The sequence below is a fragment of the Embiotoca jacksoni genome, unplaced genomic scaffold, assembly GCF_022577435.1.
Source record: "Embiotoca jacksoni isolate LCO1_2020_lvr unplaced genomic scaffold, fEmbJac1.0.p SCAF_2, whole genome shotgun sequence".
NCBI classification, from domain to species: domain Eukaryota; kingdom Metazoa; phylum Chordata; class Actinopteri; family Embiotocidae; genus Embiotoca; species Embiotoca jacksoni.
In genome coordinates, this window is record NW_027185340.1 from 14505062 (window position 1) to 14525624 (window position 20563).

General features: G+C 39.1%; 1 protein-coding gene across 16 annotated transcripts in view; it reads left to right on the forward strand.

Annotated features, from left to right (window-relative positions):
- The first annotated feature begins 8088 nt into the window (after positions 1 to 8088).
- Positions 8089 to 20563, forward strand: part of stxbp5l (syntaxin binding protein 5L) — a 129597-nt gene continuing 117122 nt past the window's right edge. For all 16 annotated transcript variants that reach the window (XM_069154715.1, XM_069154716.1, XM_069154722.1 and 13 more), the window contains exon 1: positions 8089 to 9131. In XM_069154715.1, coding sequence (XP_069010816.1) covers positions 8961 to 9131 — 171 coding nt within the window. In that variant the 5' untranslated portion in view covers positions 8089 to 8960. The remainder of the gene's footprint in view (positions 9132 to 20563) is intronic.

Genomic DNA, 20563 nt, shown 5'->3' on the forward strand with positions numbered 1-20563 from the left:
GAACAGATATATATTGATTAATCTTTCTTCAAGACACAAAACGGAGAGCTGAAGTCATGAGCCACGAGGTTTTGTAGATCTGTAGATCAAAACGATTCATTGTTTAGTATTTCAGCTCAGTATATGTCCCTGGGGTTTACCTTTTATTCATGAATTAATACGTCATTGTATTAGATGGGTCTGTGCTTATATGAGGATAAAAAAAAATAATGGCTCCCATAAAACTGTGTTAGCACTCAAGCTTATGTCATTGTAATTGATTTTCTCAATTTCCATGGTTTCATCATATTTTCACATGTATTTTTATGCAGTTTTATAGAAGTTCAGGAATGCCAAAATTATTATTTTTTTAAATGCGCCATTATTACAGCTGTGTTTGAACCAGCCACAGTCAGTCAACTGGATACTGTCCAACCAGTGATTGAATTTGTGTATATATATGCCACTAAAAACTAAAATTTTAGTAAATAATAACACTAAATATTCTTTTTTTTTTTTTTTTTTTTAATGTTTCCATTCTGTCAGGAAGAATTAGCCATACACTCTTAGAGGCTGAAATTTTAGTAATAGGTTCATTTTATCCTCTTACCCACGTTTACCCCCAAAATTATGGGAGAAGATACAATACTGAAAGTTGAAAAGTCATTCTAAAGGAGGAAAACAGTTCAGCTATGTCTATTAAGAGTTTACATTTCAGCAGTGCCTTTTCCTGCCCCCACCCCTTGCCCTGAGACTTTATGTAGATTCATGATTAATGTTAACTGATTTATTTGGTGTGTTTGAGAGGTGTCAAAGTGACATGCCATGGTAGTGACACTGGATCAAGGTCACAGCTAGCTATTGCCCCTTTAGTGTGTTGCCATACTGGACGCTGCAGGCGACGAGCTGATTGTGGTGCTCTAGTCAAGGACACAGATATAAAAAAATAAATCCAGTCTTTAATCACAAATGTACCACACTGGAAGCAATAAATGTGAGAAAACTCCAGACAATATGTACAGGACCACATTTTTTTTGGGTTACAATACTTAATAGCGTGGATCGACTTTGAACAATTGCCTTATAAATTTGTATCTATAATTTTGAATTAAACATGTTTACAGTAAGAAACAACAAAAAGGCCCTTTTCAGTAAAAGCATCATTACAGTTATTGCAACATCACCTGCACCCATTGGTTTGTGAACTGTCGTTTTGAACCCTCGAGTTCAGATTTTGACCATTGCCATCCAGGTATTTTTGAGCCACAAACGACAATATTTGGAAGAAGTAGCGGTGATCTGACTTGATCTGATTGGGAACACGAGGACACAACACCCTCAAAAATGTTATTTTTTTAGGCCTAATATCTGATTACTGAAGGGATTATTTTTTTCGATGGACCAGCAGGAAAACTAATACAAAGGAGCCACTTTAGTGAATGATAACATAATGACTTTATGCCTTATTGACATGAGATTTCATGAGAGAAATTGGATGGAAGCCAATAGAGAAAGAGCATTTTTGAGCCAGCCCTAGTGGCCATCCATTGAATTGCAGCATGAGGCACTTCCGCATTGGCTTCATTTTTCCGACCCAGATGCTATGTCCACTTTTATATACAGTCTAGCATTTACCAAATAAAAGTGAACTATTATTATATTATTGTCACCAAACTAGCAGCTGAAAGTGAAAACTATCCATAATCGTCCTCTAATTTGAAAAAAAAAAAAAAAAAAAAATGAAAATGCTTCTTAAACACTTCCTATTTTCTAAAAATGGTAACGCAAATGGACACATACATTTTCACTGACAATGCATTATGTCCTCAGTGCTTCAAGCTAACAGTTGGCATTCAATACTTGCAAACATTTTAAATATTCCTGCTTTTATTCTCACACTTGCAAATATCCTGACAAGGCACGGAGATGAGAAAATGAGAAAGTGTCTTTCTTTTACAAGTGCTGACACTCATTAAAGTGGATTGCTAGCACAAGGAAATGCCACTGGTCCCTTGGACTTATCATGACTCTCACTATCTCTTCCACCAAAGGTTTTTGTTTGCTTGGGGGTGATGATCTACAGCAGCTGGTTATGAGAAACATACAATCAGCACTTCGCACTCAACAGAGATATCAGACACAGTTTGAACTGCATCGAAATAAATAAATTTTGACTCAAAAGTGAAAAAGGAAAGTGGTCATTACTTATCTTCATCCTTTAGTCAATAATGAATTTTGGAAAAACCAGGTTGGGCATTTACCAGCTCATTTATATGGAAATGAAAAATCCCTGAGGGATCAGCCCCCACCTACCAGGCTCTCACTTCCTCCACCTCAATTACTCAATTACAAGTGGTCATACAGATAAGGTTGGATTCTTAATTGGAAATTGATTTTAAAAACAAAAAACAAAAAAAAACTACTTTTTGTGGCTTCACTTTGCTGACAAACTCTGTTCCTGTGCACTTCAATCAAATCACTCCGCAGGTATTAATTGGGCTAAAGTAACTCAACAGATCAGTGGGTGGTAGTGGTGGCTGGGGGCACAGAGCAGTGTTCATTGGGTACATTGAAGCAATTATAAAACTATTTATGCTTGAACACATCTGCATGTGAGTGTTTTTCATGTGTGCGCTGAAAAGGCTGAAAATGTAATTTGCAATGAATCCGGTGTTGCTCTGTTTCACCCTTAACCTAGCCTGGGAGGATAGTCTAATAAGAAAGCCCTTTGGAATGTTAGAATCACATATTATTAATTAATCATATAGGAAAACTGCAATAACAACCACAACAACCCTAGTTTTTTTTGTGTTTTTTTTGTTTTTTTTGTTTTGTTTTTTCAGCAGTGTAGCCAGGCTGACATTCACGGCTCTGTTGAGCCTTGTGTTCTTTTAGCTCTTTGAATTAATGACTTCATGAACTTTAGTAAAATTGTAGCTATCAAGTAAAATTTTTTTGCTTACCAACCTACAGCTGCCACAGATGTTTCATGAACAACAGGGCTTTAGAAATCTCTGAAGGAGCTGATTTATAGTTCGATCACTTCTCTCCCACTGAGCTCTCCGAGGTAACCCCATAAATTGCTTCATCTAAATCATCAACTCGTCTTTTTGACCATATCTCAACAGAGACAGCTCAAAGATGTTTTACCCTTAATTAACACTTCCATATTAGATCAGATCAATGTATCTCTATCAACATGCTGTGTACCACAGGCTTTTAAGGTTGCTGTAATTCAATTTCTACTTGAAAAACCCCACTCTTGATCCAGACGTGTTAGCAAACTATGGATCTTTATCCAACCCCCCCCCCCGCCGAAACAGCACTGTTGAAAGTTACAAATGATCTTCTAATCGCTTCCGACATTTCTTCATCTCTATAGTTTTCCTGCTAGATCACATTTTGTTACAGAGACTTGGACATGTCATTGGGAGTAAAGGGACTGCATTATTAGTCAAACTCCAAGAATGTCTAATATACAAAAAGGGCTGGATGACCTGTAATTTATTCACTCTTAAATTGGGACAAAACTAAAGTTATGCATTTGAACCTAAATTCTGATGTTTTCTTCCTGTTAAAAGGAAGTTTTTCTTTTAACTATCGCTCGTGGGAAATGTTGGATTGTTTGCTTCTTCTGTGTAACGTTACTTCACTGCAGTGAACTCAAGAGTTAGACCACTGAAGTTCAGCGCTCAGTGAGTGTTCGGTTGCTTTTTTCTTTTCTTTTGCAATTCCATTAATTCCACTTCCCTTGTTTACAGTGGAGCCCTAATCATGATAAAAAAAAAATTAAAAAAAAAATCTTCCCAGAAAGGATGACAGAAGTATAATAACTTCCTAAAACAAACGTGATTTAATTTCAAAACATCCTGAACGAGGTGGACAGTACTTATTGCCGTACATTTTCTTTATCATAGAATGGCGGCTACTCATCATATTGACAATGACATTTTATTGACAGAGCATTTGATGCTGAGCTGTTCTGTTTCTGAGCCCGATTACATCTTACAATCCTGAGATACTGTTTACTTGCATATTAATTTCCATTTAATTCAACTTTATACTTCATTTATATACAGATTATAGTTACTAGTTACTTTGTAGATGAAGATTTTGCATGCAAATGAATACTGCAATCATATACATATAATAAACTGCTATAATACCAAGCCGCCCAACACTTTTTGAGGGAGTCTGACTTTAGCACCAACAAAGCAATGTTAAAATGCTGCATACAGGTTAGAACATCAATAATGTTTAAGACTCAATCTGTGATACAAATGTAAACCAAAGGTCTGCCCTGCATCAAAAATTTAAAACTCAGAAGTGGAACATGCTTTCACTCCAAAAGTGATTGACATGTCTTTTAATGCACATATGAACAGTCCACAGCACTCAATAACAGCGAAAGTTATTCATGTATTATGATGCTACTGAAGTTATATTTGTGAATACAACAGGATAACTGGGTCCTGTCTCTTGAAGTAGACTTGCTGTGGTAACTGCAGTGGTGTTGGTATGAATAATGTTAAATAGCTTATGAACTTGATGCTACAGCCAATTGAATTCTCTTTTCCATTTTCACCATTTGTGCTCTAAAGAGACCGTTTGGCTGTGTCTGTCTCCCTCTGAACGTGGAGTTGGATCCAAGGGGATATCCATACAAGAGGTGGCTTTTCCTCTCTATTCTACACAGCATTAGTTTTGTGCTAAAGTGTCACTTTTTACTGATCATGTGACTGCCTGACATGTTCTGTGCACACACTTTGATCGCACACTATTTAATACGCAAGCCTGATTATCCGTCATAAGCAATCAGCTAACGACTCGGCCTTAATCAATAGTCATTATATACTTGGCCTTGGTGTGTGTGTGTGTGTGTGTGTGTGTGTGTGTGTGTGTGTGTGTGTGTGTGTGTGTGTGTGCGTGCGTCTGCATTCATTTGTGTATTTTCCCAAATTCATTTAAGCTAGAATTATTTGGAAAGACTTCTGATTACATCTGCTTTTGGAATAAATCGATTTCGACACATCCTCCCTCAGATGAAAGCCAATGAACACAGAGGCCATTTCCCCATAACTCAGCGGTTAAGCTTGGAGCCATTGTTCAAACTTAAGACTAATAACTGTAATGACCTTTAAAACTATCCCGAGATGTTTCTTGTTTGAAGCCACACATCATGTTGCAAAAGGGAAGAACAGCAGCCCACGTGAGACATGTTGTAACCGAGCAGTGGCCATTAAACTATAACAACTGGTTTTTTTTTTGCAGAGTCATTTCATCAGTAATACCCACGTTCTCCTCGACAAAATACTAAATATTCCTATTTTCTCAATGCTTTTTAGTCTTCAGTGAAGGCTTGCAAATTATCCCTGGCCCTAAATTAGCGAGCAGCCTAATTACTATGGTGCCATCCAAAACAAAGCTCTCTGCGGATGCATGTTTGTGAACGCCATTGTCTTCGAATCGACCACAGTATCACTTTCTGCATTTGTATCTATTCGCCATCGCTTTGAGGTGTCGTAAACGCTGCACACACAGAGACACCAACGCTCCACTCCATCTCTTTGTATTTCTTCAACACAGAACATTAAAGGGTAATGATGGAGCTGCTTTCGAGGGCAGCTTAGTGTGGCACTAAAAGGGACAGGTTTGGACACGTTATGTGAAACGCCGCCTGAGGTCACGTCCTTGTTTTAATAAGTAACATATCCAATGGGTCGGTGTGTTTGTTTGGGCACTTTTTTATAGACACCCGCAGAGAAAAATGCATCGTATATCCAAATAGAAAATTTTAAAGGCAGGCCGATATACTTTTACTAATAATTTATAATGCTTGATAATGCTCTTGGATCGCAACTAATGTTATTCATCAAACAATTGTTTCTTTTTCTGCAAGTCCCTTGCAAACATTCACATTTTAAACCCCATATTTACAGTATTTATTTTGTCCAAAATCACACCTCTTCTCTTTTTCAACTTGCATTCCGTTGAGATCCTTCAGTACCCTGACATGAGATAACGATAAAGGGCTGGGTGAAACCTATTAAAAGTTTAATAACTATGGTTTAAAACTGCATGATGTAGTCTCAACGGAGCCACTATGCACTTCACATGCGAAAGTTATTTGATTTGCTGTTTGAGCAGATAGATTGAAGTCGTCCTCCATCACAGGTTTCCCTTTTTGTCTTTGTCATGTGTTGCATTTATCGTCCACGTTCTCTTTTCACAGGCCCGGATCTGCGTTAATATAGACTTTTTTTTTTTTTTTCCATTTATAATATTTTCGGAACAGTTTGGATGGAAGTAACGGAAAAATGAGCGTAGAGGCTCAACCCTCAACCGAGTCATTACACCACATGGGTCGTGAAGTGTAGTGGCCTCTGCAGAGCATGCACCCCGGACAGCGCCAGTGACACAAACCACAATGTGTAGTCTTTTTATCGTCTTGCCTTAGATTAGAGAATAGGACAGAACGACCATGTGTGCCGTGCTCTGGCTCGGTAACATCAAGCATCGCCAGGGGGAAGAGGCTGGTGATGTAAGGGCTTATGCAACATCGCCGGTCTTGAACATTCAATTGAGGTAAGGTGGGTAAGTAGGGTTGATGATTTGTTCTCATAGGAAGAATTATTTTTGTTTCATTGTACACATTTTCTGTGAGATAGCAAAGGACAGAGTTCCGTGCAGCACATTTTAATGTATAACATGCAAATTCATATAGGCGAGTCTATAGATAGAGAGATAGCTGCTGAAAAATGTCTTTATAGCAACTGCAGGACCAGTTAGTAATGACTCATGTGCGACCTTTGACAATAATTAAAGTAAGAAATATGAAACAGACCTTAACAGACTTCCGATCAAGCCTGTTAGAAATCTCACAGGCGATTTTCATACTGTCCTGAAATAAAGATTAACCAGTGGCTGCCTCGAAGGCAGGGAAGCAATCCGAGGTTTTGGAAAATGGTTTGTGGAAATGCGGTGACAAATGGACTAGACTCATGTTTATTTATCAGTTTTACCATTGAAAACGTATACAGAACAACTACCTTATCCAAACACTATCTCATTCAAAATTAAATTTCATTCTGTGTTTATTCTCACTGGTCAGGTGAGTATTTGTGTTAAAAAAAAAAAAACAGCTGCTTGTATTTCAATATTTTTCTTCAAAGGTTTGTTTTACTGATTTAGGAAAGCTAATAATTGAATTCAATTTTCTCCACTTTCTTTTTCATAGTTGGAGTAGAGTTTGGCTTAATGGACCAGGGCCCTAAATTAACCTTTATACCGTAGTCTATATCAGTGTATTTCAGACTTAAATTGAGGTAGGTACATATTTTAGTATCTTTTAAAAGCAGTGACTTTTTTTTTTTTTAAATAAAAAGAATGAAAAAATATAAAAAGAGGAAATGCTTAAAAATAAAACGGTTTATTATTTGTCGTATCATTTGTGTAGCCCTCTGTTGGTTTTTAGAACAGCAGCTTCTAAAGTTGAAGAGGTTTTGAGACTAAACCCTGGAATAGTCTGCAGTCTCCGCTCTTCCCTTCTATGAAGGGTTACGAGCTGTTTTTAAAATAAAGTTTAAAATAAAACATTAAAATACAGGAAAGGCATTTTTGAAATAGCGTGATGCAGGTTCTGCAACTTGTTTTGTTTTTTTTTGTTTAAATGAACATTTGTCTCCTTTTCATGGAGACTTCCGAGGGAACAGGCAGGAAAATAACATGCAAACGGAGACAGTTAACAAAAACCACAACACAGTGCAAATAAAATGCTTCAACCATCCAAAACGTGCAGCTTAAATATGTCCAGTGCTTGATTCTCCCCTCAGACCTCGCTTTTGTTTGTATTGCATTGTCTCTTGTAGGGAAATGAAACATGAATGGATTTCTGTTTTATGTTAAGGTGAATTACTCCCTTATTGTCGTGTTTCTTTTCCTTCCTCATTCTGTTTCTCTGATTTAGAGCTTTGTACCCAATCAGTGATGAGAGGGCGGGAGGAGAGGCAGAGAGAGGCAGAGAGAGAGAGAGAGAGAGAGAGAGAGAAGTGGGTAGGGGGCGGGGCGGGGCGCGGAGCTGGCTGGTTAAGGTTTTCCAGCACCACGGACAGCTCCCGTCTCCTGTCTCTGGACTGCATGGAAGCAACGCAGAAACGCAGCTGGATGATATTAAAAAAAACAAAAAACGACTCACATCGATCCATAGATTATCCCCGAGTTCACACCGCGAGCGCACAGCACTCCTCCCCCCACACACCACCACCACCCCCACCACCCCCCACCCCCCTCTCCTTCTTCTCGATGGTTGAGTTGTATCGTCTCGTGGCCTGACTGAGGAGTCCGACCTCGTTTAACTGCATTGCCTCTGCGTCTTCTGTCTGTTGACTGCCAGTTCTCTTCCTGTTACTGGCAACCACAGTGTTTTGAGAGTGTTTTTTTTTTTTTTCCGGGGAGGCGGGGGGAGGAGTGGACTGACCTACCTGAAGTTTTTTTTTTTCTTCTTCTTATCTGTCCACTTCTGTCTGACATGTTTGTGTAAACATCGCTGCTCCGATTATGTTGAGGTGTGGGATTTTTCTCCGAGCTCGGGAGTGGATGTTACTTTAGGACGCAGACGGAGGATGAAGTTGAGTAGTTTCACCAGCACTGATATGAGATAGGCGACCTGCATCTGCAACGTTGGCGGAAATCCTCCGATCAGAGTGGATCAGACGCATACATTTTATGTGGGCAACAGCCAGAGAGCAGGATGAGATGCCTCTGTGACTTTTTAAATTGCACCTAAGAGAGAGGGGTGTCTTTTTTTTTTTTTTTTTCTTTTTTTTTTTACCCCACTACTGGCTTCGGGACGCGACGTTTTTTTTTTTTCTTGAGCTCCCTCAACGAGTTGGGATCTTTGCATCGAAGTGGATACTGGGAGAACAAAGAAAGTCTTCTTCCTCTCTTCCCTTAACCTATAAACATACAAAGAGCGATACAAAATGAAGAAGTTTCGGAAGGTGTTGGACGGCTTGACCACCTCATCTCCGGGAGGGACTGGTATGGGATCTCCATCGTGCGGCAGCGCGGCCGGGACTCCCACCGCGGCGCAAACTCCCAAGGAAATCGACATCCAAGAGACGCTAGTATCGGAAAACTTTCAGCTGTGTAAGGTGGGTGAATGGAGAGATCTATGTAGTTGCAGGCCTGCAACATCCGACAAAGGGGAGTGAGGTCCACAGTGCCCTGTCAGTAACAGCATGTAACACCTTGGACTCTTGTTTCCCTCATTGGTTTATATATATATATATATGGTGCTTTTGGACCGAATGGTGTCTGCAGGGACTTAGCCATTAGTGATGTGAAACGGGGTCGTAAAAGTTGAATCTGTTGTGAGTTCAGCTGTTGTGCCTGATCTGGGGTGTTCTCTGTGTTGAAAGTTCAGCACCGCGGGCAGCTCCTCGTTTCCAATTGAGGGGTGGACATTTTTTTTTTTTAAAACAGCAGAAGGACATTCAGAGTTTCCACCGACAAAAGCTCCTGTTCATACCAGCGTCAGTGGTTCTTTTATGTATGGACCTTAACCGCATATAATTGTGGTTATTCCATTAGTCACCCATTCTCCAAGGCTTTGCCCCCGCGGACCTGCCCGCACAGCTGGCATATGTGTGAGTGTGCTACAGTTTTGGGTCCTCTCCAGCTCCCATCAGTGGGCTGTGTGCAGTACATCTACAGTGCATGCGCCCCGTCACCAGCATGTTGTATGGGCTGCAGTTGCTCGCACACATGCACTCCAAACTGTTCAAACGTCAAGTCAATGAATGGCAGCATCCCTGTTGCATTAGCGAGCAGGCACGAATGGTGTAGGAGCGATGACATAACTGGTGTCCCTCCCTTGCATAAAAAAAAAGTGCACATCAAGCCAGCGAAGGGACCCTGCAGTACTGTCCTAGCTGATGCGCTTTTCACTGGGAAGGAGGGAGAGAACAAGGGAGGTGGGGGTATTTATAGCTTCTCCTGCCGTCCATTGCAGCCCATTTTCTGGATGCATTTTGGAGCTGACTACAGCGATTATTCCTCACCCTTAAAGAAACGGGGGGGGGGGGGGGGGGTAAATTTTGGATATGGCAGTGAATAATTCATTGAGAGCCCAGGAGAAACGGGGTTGTTTCGCCACTGCTGCTGTATTATTATTGGGCAGAGTAACACCGGTGGGGGGGGGGGGTTTGGGAGGTTGTTGGAGACTGAGGGAGAGAGGTTGATTCACAAGCTGGAAAGGATGCTGCAGAGCACCCTATAACAGGCAGGAGAAATTGCTAGAAAAGAACAGCATGATTGCCTGGTCCCATGCAGGAAGCTGCTCCCTCCTCCAGTGAGTGCCTCAATGCATGGTTGGATTGACTGAACTTCTCATGAGAGAGACGTCAATGTACAAATATACCCCCATCTCACTACTACCACCACAATCATCTGTGTTGTTAATTCAAGACTGTGCAGGTTGAATGTGTTTATGTGTGGTTGTGTTTGAAAGGGAGTGAGAGATGGAGGGAGGTGGAGGAAGCTGCACCAATTATGTCTATCAATTAATTAAGTGAAGACAGGGTTCCAGGTGGAATGGAGAGGTTGTATGTATCACTGGTCCATTATATTATCACATAATGGACCAATCATATGCAAATCATCCTTGTGTATAGGCATATTTCTGGCCTTAATATCCATGACAACAATGTTTTCCTCAGATAGAGCTTTAAAAAACACGGCAAACACATTTGAAAGTGAAACTTGAATTAAGTCCGGTGTTTTGTTGGACGAGAATGAGTGTGCAAAAAAGCTTCCTTGGTATTGTCTGTCATTTAACAGGGATTCTGCTTTCTCATGTTGTTGTGGGCAGTGTCTGATGTAGATGTGCAAACAATGACAGACTGTACCATGCAATGATTAAAAATCTGTCTACCCTGACCTTTTTTCCTCATTCAATTTATAGCTAGAACATATGAGCACATGTATTAATAGCCTATACACAGCAGAAACAGGTTTATTTCCATGCTAGAGTTTTATGGAATCCAATGTTAAAATAAACAAAGAAAATCAATGTGTTTCATCGTTTGGATTAACATGAGAATGTAAGTTTCCTGAATGTAAACCAAACACACGGCCTTCAAATTTGTATTGGAAAACAGAAAAACATTTCTTATCTCAAATAAACACAGCAGAGCTGAGGTACATTCCAGTCATCTAAATTTACCGTTTCCATTCACTGCCCCACATATTTTTAGACAGGAGCTACACTTTCTGATGGGGATATAATTCTGTGAGTTGGTGCAGCATGTGTGGGAGCATTTGGCTAACTTCTCGAAGTTAGTCATGACTTTTGTCCTCACTGTGCAGTGTGGGAAGATGCAACAAATCAGTTTTTATTATGCAGCGTTTTTATGTGTTTACAGTTTGGCCGAGAAGGTGCTGTTGAGTGATTTTACTCGAGGTGCTGAAAGAAGGGTTCGGTGAAATCTCGCCCATATCGACGAGTCAAAGAGGGAAATGAGAGGTGCGCAGGTGGCCTGTAGTTTAATTGAATCTATAGACTGATTGATTTTGGTTAAGAGCAAAATGAGTTAATTTGGTGTTGGAGGTGGAAAGTGAAAGAGCGAGAGTGGGACACACTGAACTGAATTGCATTGTGCTGAGTGGTTGCTGAATTGACTAAAGTGGATGATACATTTTACTTTAAAATAAGCCACAAGATCCTTTGTAACCAAAACATTAACCGCCTCACCAACCTTGTTATTGCTTTTGTTTCATAGTATACATAAATTTGTATTGATTTGTGTGATGAAAAAAAATATAATTACACTAAATTGATGCACCACTTATTATGTCCTTGATGTGAAGATAATAGGAGGGCAGGAGGTTAGGAGGTGGTTTAAGCCAAGCAGGCTTTATATTCACTGGCAGTCTTTATCTCGTAAAATGGAGAAAGTGATTTGTAGAATAAAAAAAAAAAAATCAACGAATACATTTCACAATTTGGGACACAAATACTTTTACCATAACAGAACATAATGCTCTGTGTTAGCTTAAATCACTATAAGAAACATAAAAAGTTGCTCAATACAAAACTCTTTTGACATATTTGACACAATGGCAAATCATCGATGGGAAACAGAAAATTTAAAACAGAAAATTCCCTTTGGCTAAAACTACGGTGCAGCGGTAAAGTGCTTTCCTTTGATTTTTCAAGAGCACAGGGTTGACACAAACTTGTGGACTCTGTTTCAAGCCTGCAAACTGGGTCAAAAACAGCAAGATGTCAATGGCAGTTATGTCGGTAAAGATTTGATGGTGAGAGGTCCGACAAAGTTACCAGACTTGTTCAAGCTGACAGGGAGGCTACAAATATGCAAATAGAAGTTCAGGGGAAAAGTTTTATGCACTATGGTATAAATCAAAAACCCTCAAGTGTTGAGGTGACCTACTTCAAAGAAGGCCACATTGGGCTAAAAAAGAGAAGAACAAGCTACAAGGGGACGAGAGCCAGAACTGGATGACTACATGGTACAAAAAAACAACAACCCGTAACCAACTTGAATCATGGATCCGTTCTGTCTTGTGCAAGCATAACAAGCTGCTGCTGGTGACCTAATGACGTAGAGTGTTGGCTTGACATGCCTCACAACAGAGGCCTCATTTTAGGGCCGTGCACACTGTATGTAAACATGGTTGCTCACCAGATGCATCCCTTCATGCCCCGTCTCATCTCAGTCTGCTTCCAGGAACAGTCACTTCACTTTACTTGTCCTGCACAATCCCCAGATGTCAAACTAGCCGAGCGCTTTTGGAAAGAGATAGAGCATGACGTTAGGATCATAATTGCCTTTTTGAACACTCTGCAGAAACCTAAAGACCTGGAGTTACTTGAATCTAAGCCTCGGATAATTCAGGAGTAAATTAGTTGTAGAGGGAACAAACAAAATAATATATTTAGGGCTGACAATTTTTGTTTTTCTGGGTGTCTGTGGAAGTATTCTTTTAAAGGGAGTTGCTCAGTATTTTTTACTTTGTGATTGATGTTCACTACATGGTTGTTGTTTTTTTTTACTCGAAACATGATATTATGTCGTTTCCGTTTCCACTATTGTGGCCAAAAAGATGTGTCGCAATCCCAGTCTTCCATGATACAGAGTCAGCATGTTATAAAAATGCCGCATACAGCTTGTATATCTAAAAATAGAAGCTCTTAGCAGTTTGGAAATCACTAATATGCTAATTGGTAACGCCATTGTGTCTTATAATATTGTCTTTTGCATTCTGTGAAGTCTTTACCTCAACTGACTTCATACATATTCATTGTGTCACTTCCACTCTACCCCTTCACATCTCTAAAGTGGAGTATTAAATAGGGAATTTTAATCAATTAAATGTGATGGTTTTCATAGTCATTAAATCCTAGTTGTCGCAATGACGAATAGAACTGTAACCCTTTTAATTTGAATTTCTGGAAATACTTTTAGTCACAGAAGTGTGTGTAAAATATCTTATTCTGACAGATAATATCAAAATTGATTGAATCTCTGCTTTGTGACTGTAGAGTCAGTTCTGGCATGCTTTCACAATCTATGACTGGATCACTGTCATCAGACACTATCAAACTCGGGGCAGCAAAATCAGAACAGTCTGGGCAAATCAGCTGTTATTTTATGAACGCCACATGGCTGCTCCAATTCTTACAAAAGTATGAAAGCTACAAAAGATCTGTTGGACTGGTTTTGGTGGAACATTTGCCTGTAGTGAGGCAAGCCAGGGCATTAAAATTGCTACATCCCTGCAAAAGACAGTAAATATTCCAACAGGCTTATTGCATGATTCAAATCTCCCTCAAAACTTGCCTTTGTTAGCCTGTGTGGTTGCTAGCTCTGCGGTTGTTATTGTTGTTTCCTATTGCAAGGGGGATTTTAAAAACGATAACACACAGATAGCAGAAAAGGAGGAACATGTTGATTGAAAATAGTGAGGGTGAATCAGTGGCAGTTTTATATCAACATTCTGCATCCCATGAGTCAGACTTATAGAAAAGTAATTGCTGGTTGATGCTGATCACAGGCAACATTTTTTTTTTTTTTTTAATGAGCATTTATAAACTGCATTGGGTCACCCGGAGGTGGTTGGGTTGGATGTTGGGTGTACAAAGCATTTGACTTTCATGCCAAACTTTAGAATCCACATATGCAGTCTGTGATTAGTTTGAAGAAACAAAAGCAGGTTAATTAAGGTCAGGAATAGATCATTGTCTACTCTTTGTGCCACAAGTAAATGCAAGTGTTTTTTGTGTCCAATTAGACCGTGATCTTCCCCTAACCCTGACAAAGTGCTGTGAGGGCTTTAACACAGCCATAAAAAAGTTGAATAATTCTGAAATCACTGCAAGTAGATATTATACTAAAAGATCGGATATTGTCAACGTATTTGCGATAATAGTGTCCTCATTATCTTGATACAAAATGTAATCTGGTCGTAACTAAGTTTCTTTCTAAATGTTGTGTCTATGTGTTGTTTCAATTATCATTTCTGCTAGAAAAAGTTAAAGCAAATAAATGTATACGATCACTTCTACATACAAGCATGATGTTTTTGAAAGAGATATTCTGTAATGTCAAAGTAGGATATCTTGTACACTCAAACATCCACCCAGATAAGAGGTATGAGGTACTCTAATACTATAATAAGATGATAATACGTTTTCCTTTGCTGCTCAGAGAGTAAAACCATTATTTGTATAATATACACAAGTATTGTTTAACTGGTCTCATGTCTGCAGTTAAATATTTGTGTCTGACCTCTATTAGGTTTTGAGTTCTTTAATATCGTTTAATCTAGAGCTTGTTAAAAGGTGCACTACTGGGACATCTTGACCCCATTCACGTTTACAATCTCATTTAATAACTCATGAATCTAAAAAGGGGATGTATGATTACCCATTACACCAGCACAACCACATTTCAGATTCTATTTTTCAATAGAAACATCCTCTCTAATGTCCATTTGGATAACAAGAGATAACTAATTTTATAGAAGAATTTAGTTGCTTTGTGCTGCAAGACAGAAATCTGCCGTAGGGCCGTAATTTTTTACTTTTAGTTTTGCCAGGCAGTTTTGTTTGTACACAATTATCTAAACTTTTGAAAGGATAGGGTCAAAGTTGAGATATTGCAAAGGATAAAGCCCTGCGACTTTGGTGATCACCTGACATTTTTTAGTTGTGCCAATAGATCAAAGTTTAAACTTATCATGTAGAAATTGTCACCCCTGTGATCTCTGACTTGTGCCCAAAGATGTTAATATGTAAAAAAAATGTTAAACTTTATACTCACATTTATGTGAATGAATTGTATTGGTATTTCCCCTTCATCATAATGTCAACATATAGTACTTTGGTAAATAACCTTGCCATCAGTCTCAGCCATCTTTATATATACTGCTAATTAGCAAATGTTAGTATGCCAGCATGCTCAGCTAAGATCCTACATGCTACGTCAGGATTTTAGTATTCTCATTGAGCATGTTAGCTTGGCAGGTGTATTTTTTGACTGGGAATTGATTTGTTTGACCAATTCAATCGAACCTGCAATCAGTGTTTCCTCAAAATGTTAGCTTGTTAGCTTGTCTTGTTGTTTAAAGCTCTTAATGTATTTGCCTGAAGAAGGTGCTAATTATCTAACCAACATGAGCATACATGATTCAGGATTCCACAAACAGTGCATTGATTAATGCACTTGTTAACGTTGCATTGACGTATACTGTTCACACATTTGCAACACAGTTTCATGCAGAAAGTAAATGCTGAAATCATCTGCAGCACGTTCATGTTGTAACCGTTGGTAAAAATGGTTTTAATGCAGAATTTCAGAAGAAAACTTTTTTGTTAAACTTATGTTTGATGTTCAGAGGTTAGATGTTTGGGCCCTCCCTCGCTTCCCTCTGTCTCCTGCCTCTGACAGCGTAATACGTGGTCTTGTAAAGATGACATCACCTCACTCCCCTCAGCAGCGACCCCACAAGCTCTCCATGGGTGTGATGACTCAGTGGGTTGAGTTCCAGCTAGTCTCACATTACCATGTGTCGGCTGCCTGTCAGAAGCCACAGTGTGGGATCAATTAAGGAGGAGTTGATGTCAGGCTGAGAGGAGAAGATTGGGTGGGGTGATAGGTGGAAGAGATTCTCACTAAACTCTAAATAAGTGCAGCATACAGTGTTTAAGAAGTATCGTGCGTGCGGTTTGCGGTATGCACAAATCGCTTAATGTAGTACCAAAGTACTTTTTGAAAAAGCATTATCTTACTTTTTTCCTGTAAATTATATGAACCTTGTGAAAGAAATGACATGAACAGATAACAGTAGTACGACTGAGTGACATGAGTGCAAAATGAAAGAGATTCTGAATGGCTCAAAAGCAGAGCTCACTGAGATAGATGGAGGAATTAGTTCATGTCTGTATGAATACATGAACTCTTGTATCATATTTTACATTTTGTCTGTTTGTGACAGTGTGTGTTGGAGAGAGCCAAAGAGAAATAGCTTCCGCTTGATTTTGTGTGGGCTCTCAAAATGCTTTGTCCATTCGGTGACAGCAGACTGCCTGCCTTACCTCATGCTGTGCATATATAATCAAGTGAGCTTTTCAAACAGCCCTTCATTTCACTCAGCTTTCCATTATTCTACTCTCACGTGGAATAATCCCTGGTTCTCCCTCTTCTGTGTGACTCGTGGTTCCAATTGAGAAAAAAATTCTACTTTGATATAGTAGTAATTTATTTTTATTTTTACCATTCTTCTATTCAACCAGGGCTGTTGGCTGTGTAAACCATCCTCACCTTTCCTGAAAGGCCACTTCCACAATGCATGTTTTGTGTTTGTTTTTCACATTATATTTGCTTACGTTTCCATGGCTACATCATTGTTCAAGTCTGAGGAAAAGAGAGATGGTGGAAGTCAATCATCTTAAAACTGCCGTTGACCCGCTGAATACATTTTGTCTTGACAGTTTATAAAAAGGCAATAACTGCTTATTAATGGCAGACGTGTTCTGCAAATTCTCTTCATGAGTAAAACACACAGCCGAGAAACAATGTCCAACTGTCTGCTGTTGTTCCTGCAGCCTTTAACTTCTGTGTGGCTAATTGCAGAAAACCATCAGTAATGTCCATTTTCATGTTCATTGCCCTTTCTTTGCACTTTGCTGTCAGGGAAAATAGAAGCAAAGCAATATCATCGCAATATTTCAATGTGCGACTGAGACTGCTGAGTTCAAACTTAATCATGAAAGTCAAGGCACTAGGAACTGAAGTGCAACAAAGCTTTAAACCAACATGAGGTTTGTTCCTCGCCTTTGAGTGGGTAGTGTCTCCCTCCGCTCTTAAGAGCTATACTCTCAAGCACCTGATAAACCTCACCTACTTGATGTTTCTGTTGAAGTTTCTGAAAAGGAAATGTGGACACCAGGGATTATAACTGACATAGAATATAAATTTGTGGCGTGCAAGCGGGATCACTAACCACGTTAGTCAAAATCTATGAATTGAATGGGTTTTAAAAATTCATAAATATAGGAATTGCTGCTCTTCAGACGATACAGCAAATTAGAATGTCATGAAACGTACTTAAAAGCAACACATTTGTATCTTGACAACCAATCATGTGTGAATGTATATCCTCCTCAGTGATCATTAGAGTGCAGAGTGACATGTTGCATTGTAGCATCGTGGGTAGTAACACGTGACAACTTTGTCCTCTCCTACTGTTTACATTGAGCCTAAGGCATGGTGCTGATGCCATGACTGATTCACTGACATGCCTGCTGCTGTGGTTCAAAGGTTAAACCAGATATACACTATGTCCACGCATGGCTGCTTTATTCTGACCTCGCGGCTGCATGAAAGCACAAAATGAAGCCACAGACTACAATCACAACAATCAGATGCTCCAAACACACATAAACACATGAGATTGGTTTGCACTTGTATGTATGTATTTGTAGCTGTAAGGCCCCACGCTTTCATCATTGGAGATAAGGGGTCAAATGAGAAGAATGGCATCAAACGCTGCCAGATAAAAAAAAAAAAGTGACTGCATTGTGTGTGTAGCTTACTGAAATAGTGAAGTATTTCTTTGTTGGTAAGGTAATGCAATTTTAGATTATATAGCTCTTTGCAAAATCAGGGTTACAAAGTTCAAAACATTATACTTTAATGATAAAGCACTTGTATAAATAATACAACACAAGCAGGGGAACAAAGAAAGAAAAAATGTTGCAAAGAAATCAATCTTAAATAGGTTCTTAGAAGAGATTAAAAACACTCTGCAGTTTGCTGGCCTGACCCGCACAGGGAGATAGTCTCCCACACAATCTCGGAGCCGAGATAGAAAACATTTGATTACCACAAGTCTTTACAATGTGTCTACATGCATCTGTGTTGTTGTGTACATAATGATGCCTCCAAACAAATCCTACAGTACTTTAGACATAATCTAAATGCATGAATGTACACAGATATAGGAAAACATGCATAAATACATACATACATACAAAGATATTTGACTCTTCCCCACCCTCTCTGGCCCACACAGTGTAGTCTGAAGCTCTAATACGAATGAGCCCACTACAGTCAGCAGAGAGGAAAGCTTATCCAGGCTCATGCATTTGTTTTCATACATCCCAGCTCTCACACTGTATTGTCACCCTTTTCACATTTGTGGGCTGCTCCGTGTGTGTGTGTGTGTGTGTGTGTGTGTGTGTGTGTGTGTGTGTATGTGTGTGTGTATTCATGTGCCATAGAGGAAGTGCTTATTAGATCAGCCTCAGTCTCAGTGATGAACAAAAGTCCCTTCATTGTTTTGCTTTCAGCATGATACTAAATCATACACCGAAAAACCTTGCATCTTTTTATTCATGACAAAAGACACCGGGGAAAGGATAGGCTTAAATATCAAAAGCTGAACGCACTTGTCTGCTCCTGCATTTGTCACAGTGTTTTTACCTTTACGCTCAGAATTTTCTGCCGCGCAATCATTCCCACAGTGATTCAGATCACCTCAGTGAGACAGTAGGGATGTTTTTCTTCCTCCTGTTAATGAAGTGAGTTCGTGTAGCCGGCACACTATTACTTTGCATCTTCTGGTATAGTGGTCCTCACTGCTGTAAAAATAGTATGTCTCCAGGTAAACAGGCTATGTATTTCCCATTATGTCTTGTCTGCTGAGGATTTTCTTTTAGATTAAAAAGGTGTTTAGAACAATACAAATGCCATTTAGGTTCCGTTACTATAGCAAGGAAACTACATGTACGTGCTCAATGCTGCTATATGTTCCAAGAGCCAAGAAAATGCTATTCAAACAACAGTTATATTAGACCTAAATGTTTAAAAGTGTAACCAAACGGATGCATTTAAAAGACAAATTGCTTTGAATCTTTTTTTTATTTTTTATTTTTTTACTTGTACATATTGGGCATATTATATGTGTGCAGACTTGACATGTTCCCATTTAAAGACAAAAAAAAAAGAAAAATATCTTGGACTCTAGGAAGAGCGGATGGTATGTATCTTGACCAATCAATAAGCATTAACCCTTGGTTAGAAAACAAAGACAAACGTGTGCCTGACAAGAAATGCACGAGATCGTGCCGTGTTTTGTAACCACTGTATTCTTCAGCACTTGTTTCCCACACTCAGAAATCCCTGCTGTCCTCTTCCACTCCTCCTCCCAAACGTCTTCTCCCCTATCCACGTTCAGTTATGCCTCTTCTTTTTCTTTTTTTTTCATTTTGGGCAGCTACCGACGAGATCAAAGGGATTTTAGAGCAACCTCAAAATATCTCCCTTCAAACCCTGGTAGGGGAAGCCACGTGTAGCTCAGTTTGTTTGATGGGCTCACTGACTCTGTAAAGTCAAGTAAATTAGAATGGATGATTGTGACAGGAATTCTCTACTTTTCTCTGCACCTCTGTCTCATCCTGACGTTTCGCCAGAGGGGACAGCTGCTAAAAACACCTGGATGATGCAGGTGAACAATTTGTATGCGTGAAAGCAACACATAACACACACAAAGACAAACTGTATGTGTAATGACTTCATACAGAAATGCAAGAGGACACAAGCTTTGCATGCCTAAAAAAAACAAACCCTAGTTCTACTTTTATGTTATGTTTCTCATTTCTAATACCTCTAAATATTCTCATTTCAATAACACTATCCACCGACCATTTTTTATTGATCAAATTGAAATCCAAAAATGATGTTTGTCTATTCACTTAAAGTGATTAACTTTTACTATAATATAGTAAAAGTATTTTATAGTGAAGATTAGTTTTTTTACTGTTATCTGTTATTCATTTTATAGATGTTATTTTTTATAAATATAACATGTACATTTGTTCATACTGTGTACATGCTGCTGTGACGACAAAATGTCCCCATTGTGGGATTAATAAAGTCTAATCTGTCTATCTATCTATCTATCTATCTATCTATCTATCTATCTATCTATCTATCTATCTATCTATCTATCTATCTATCTATCTATCTATCTATCTATCTATCTATCTATCTATCTATCT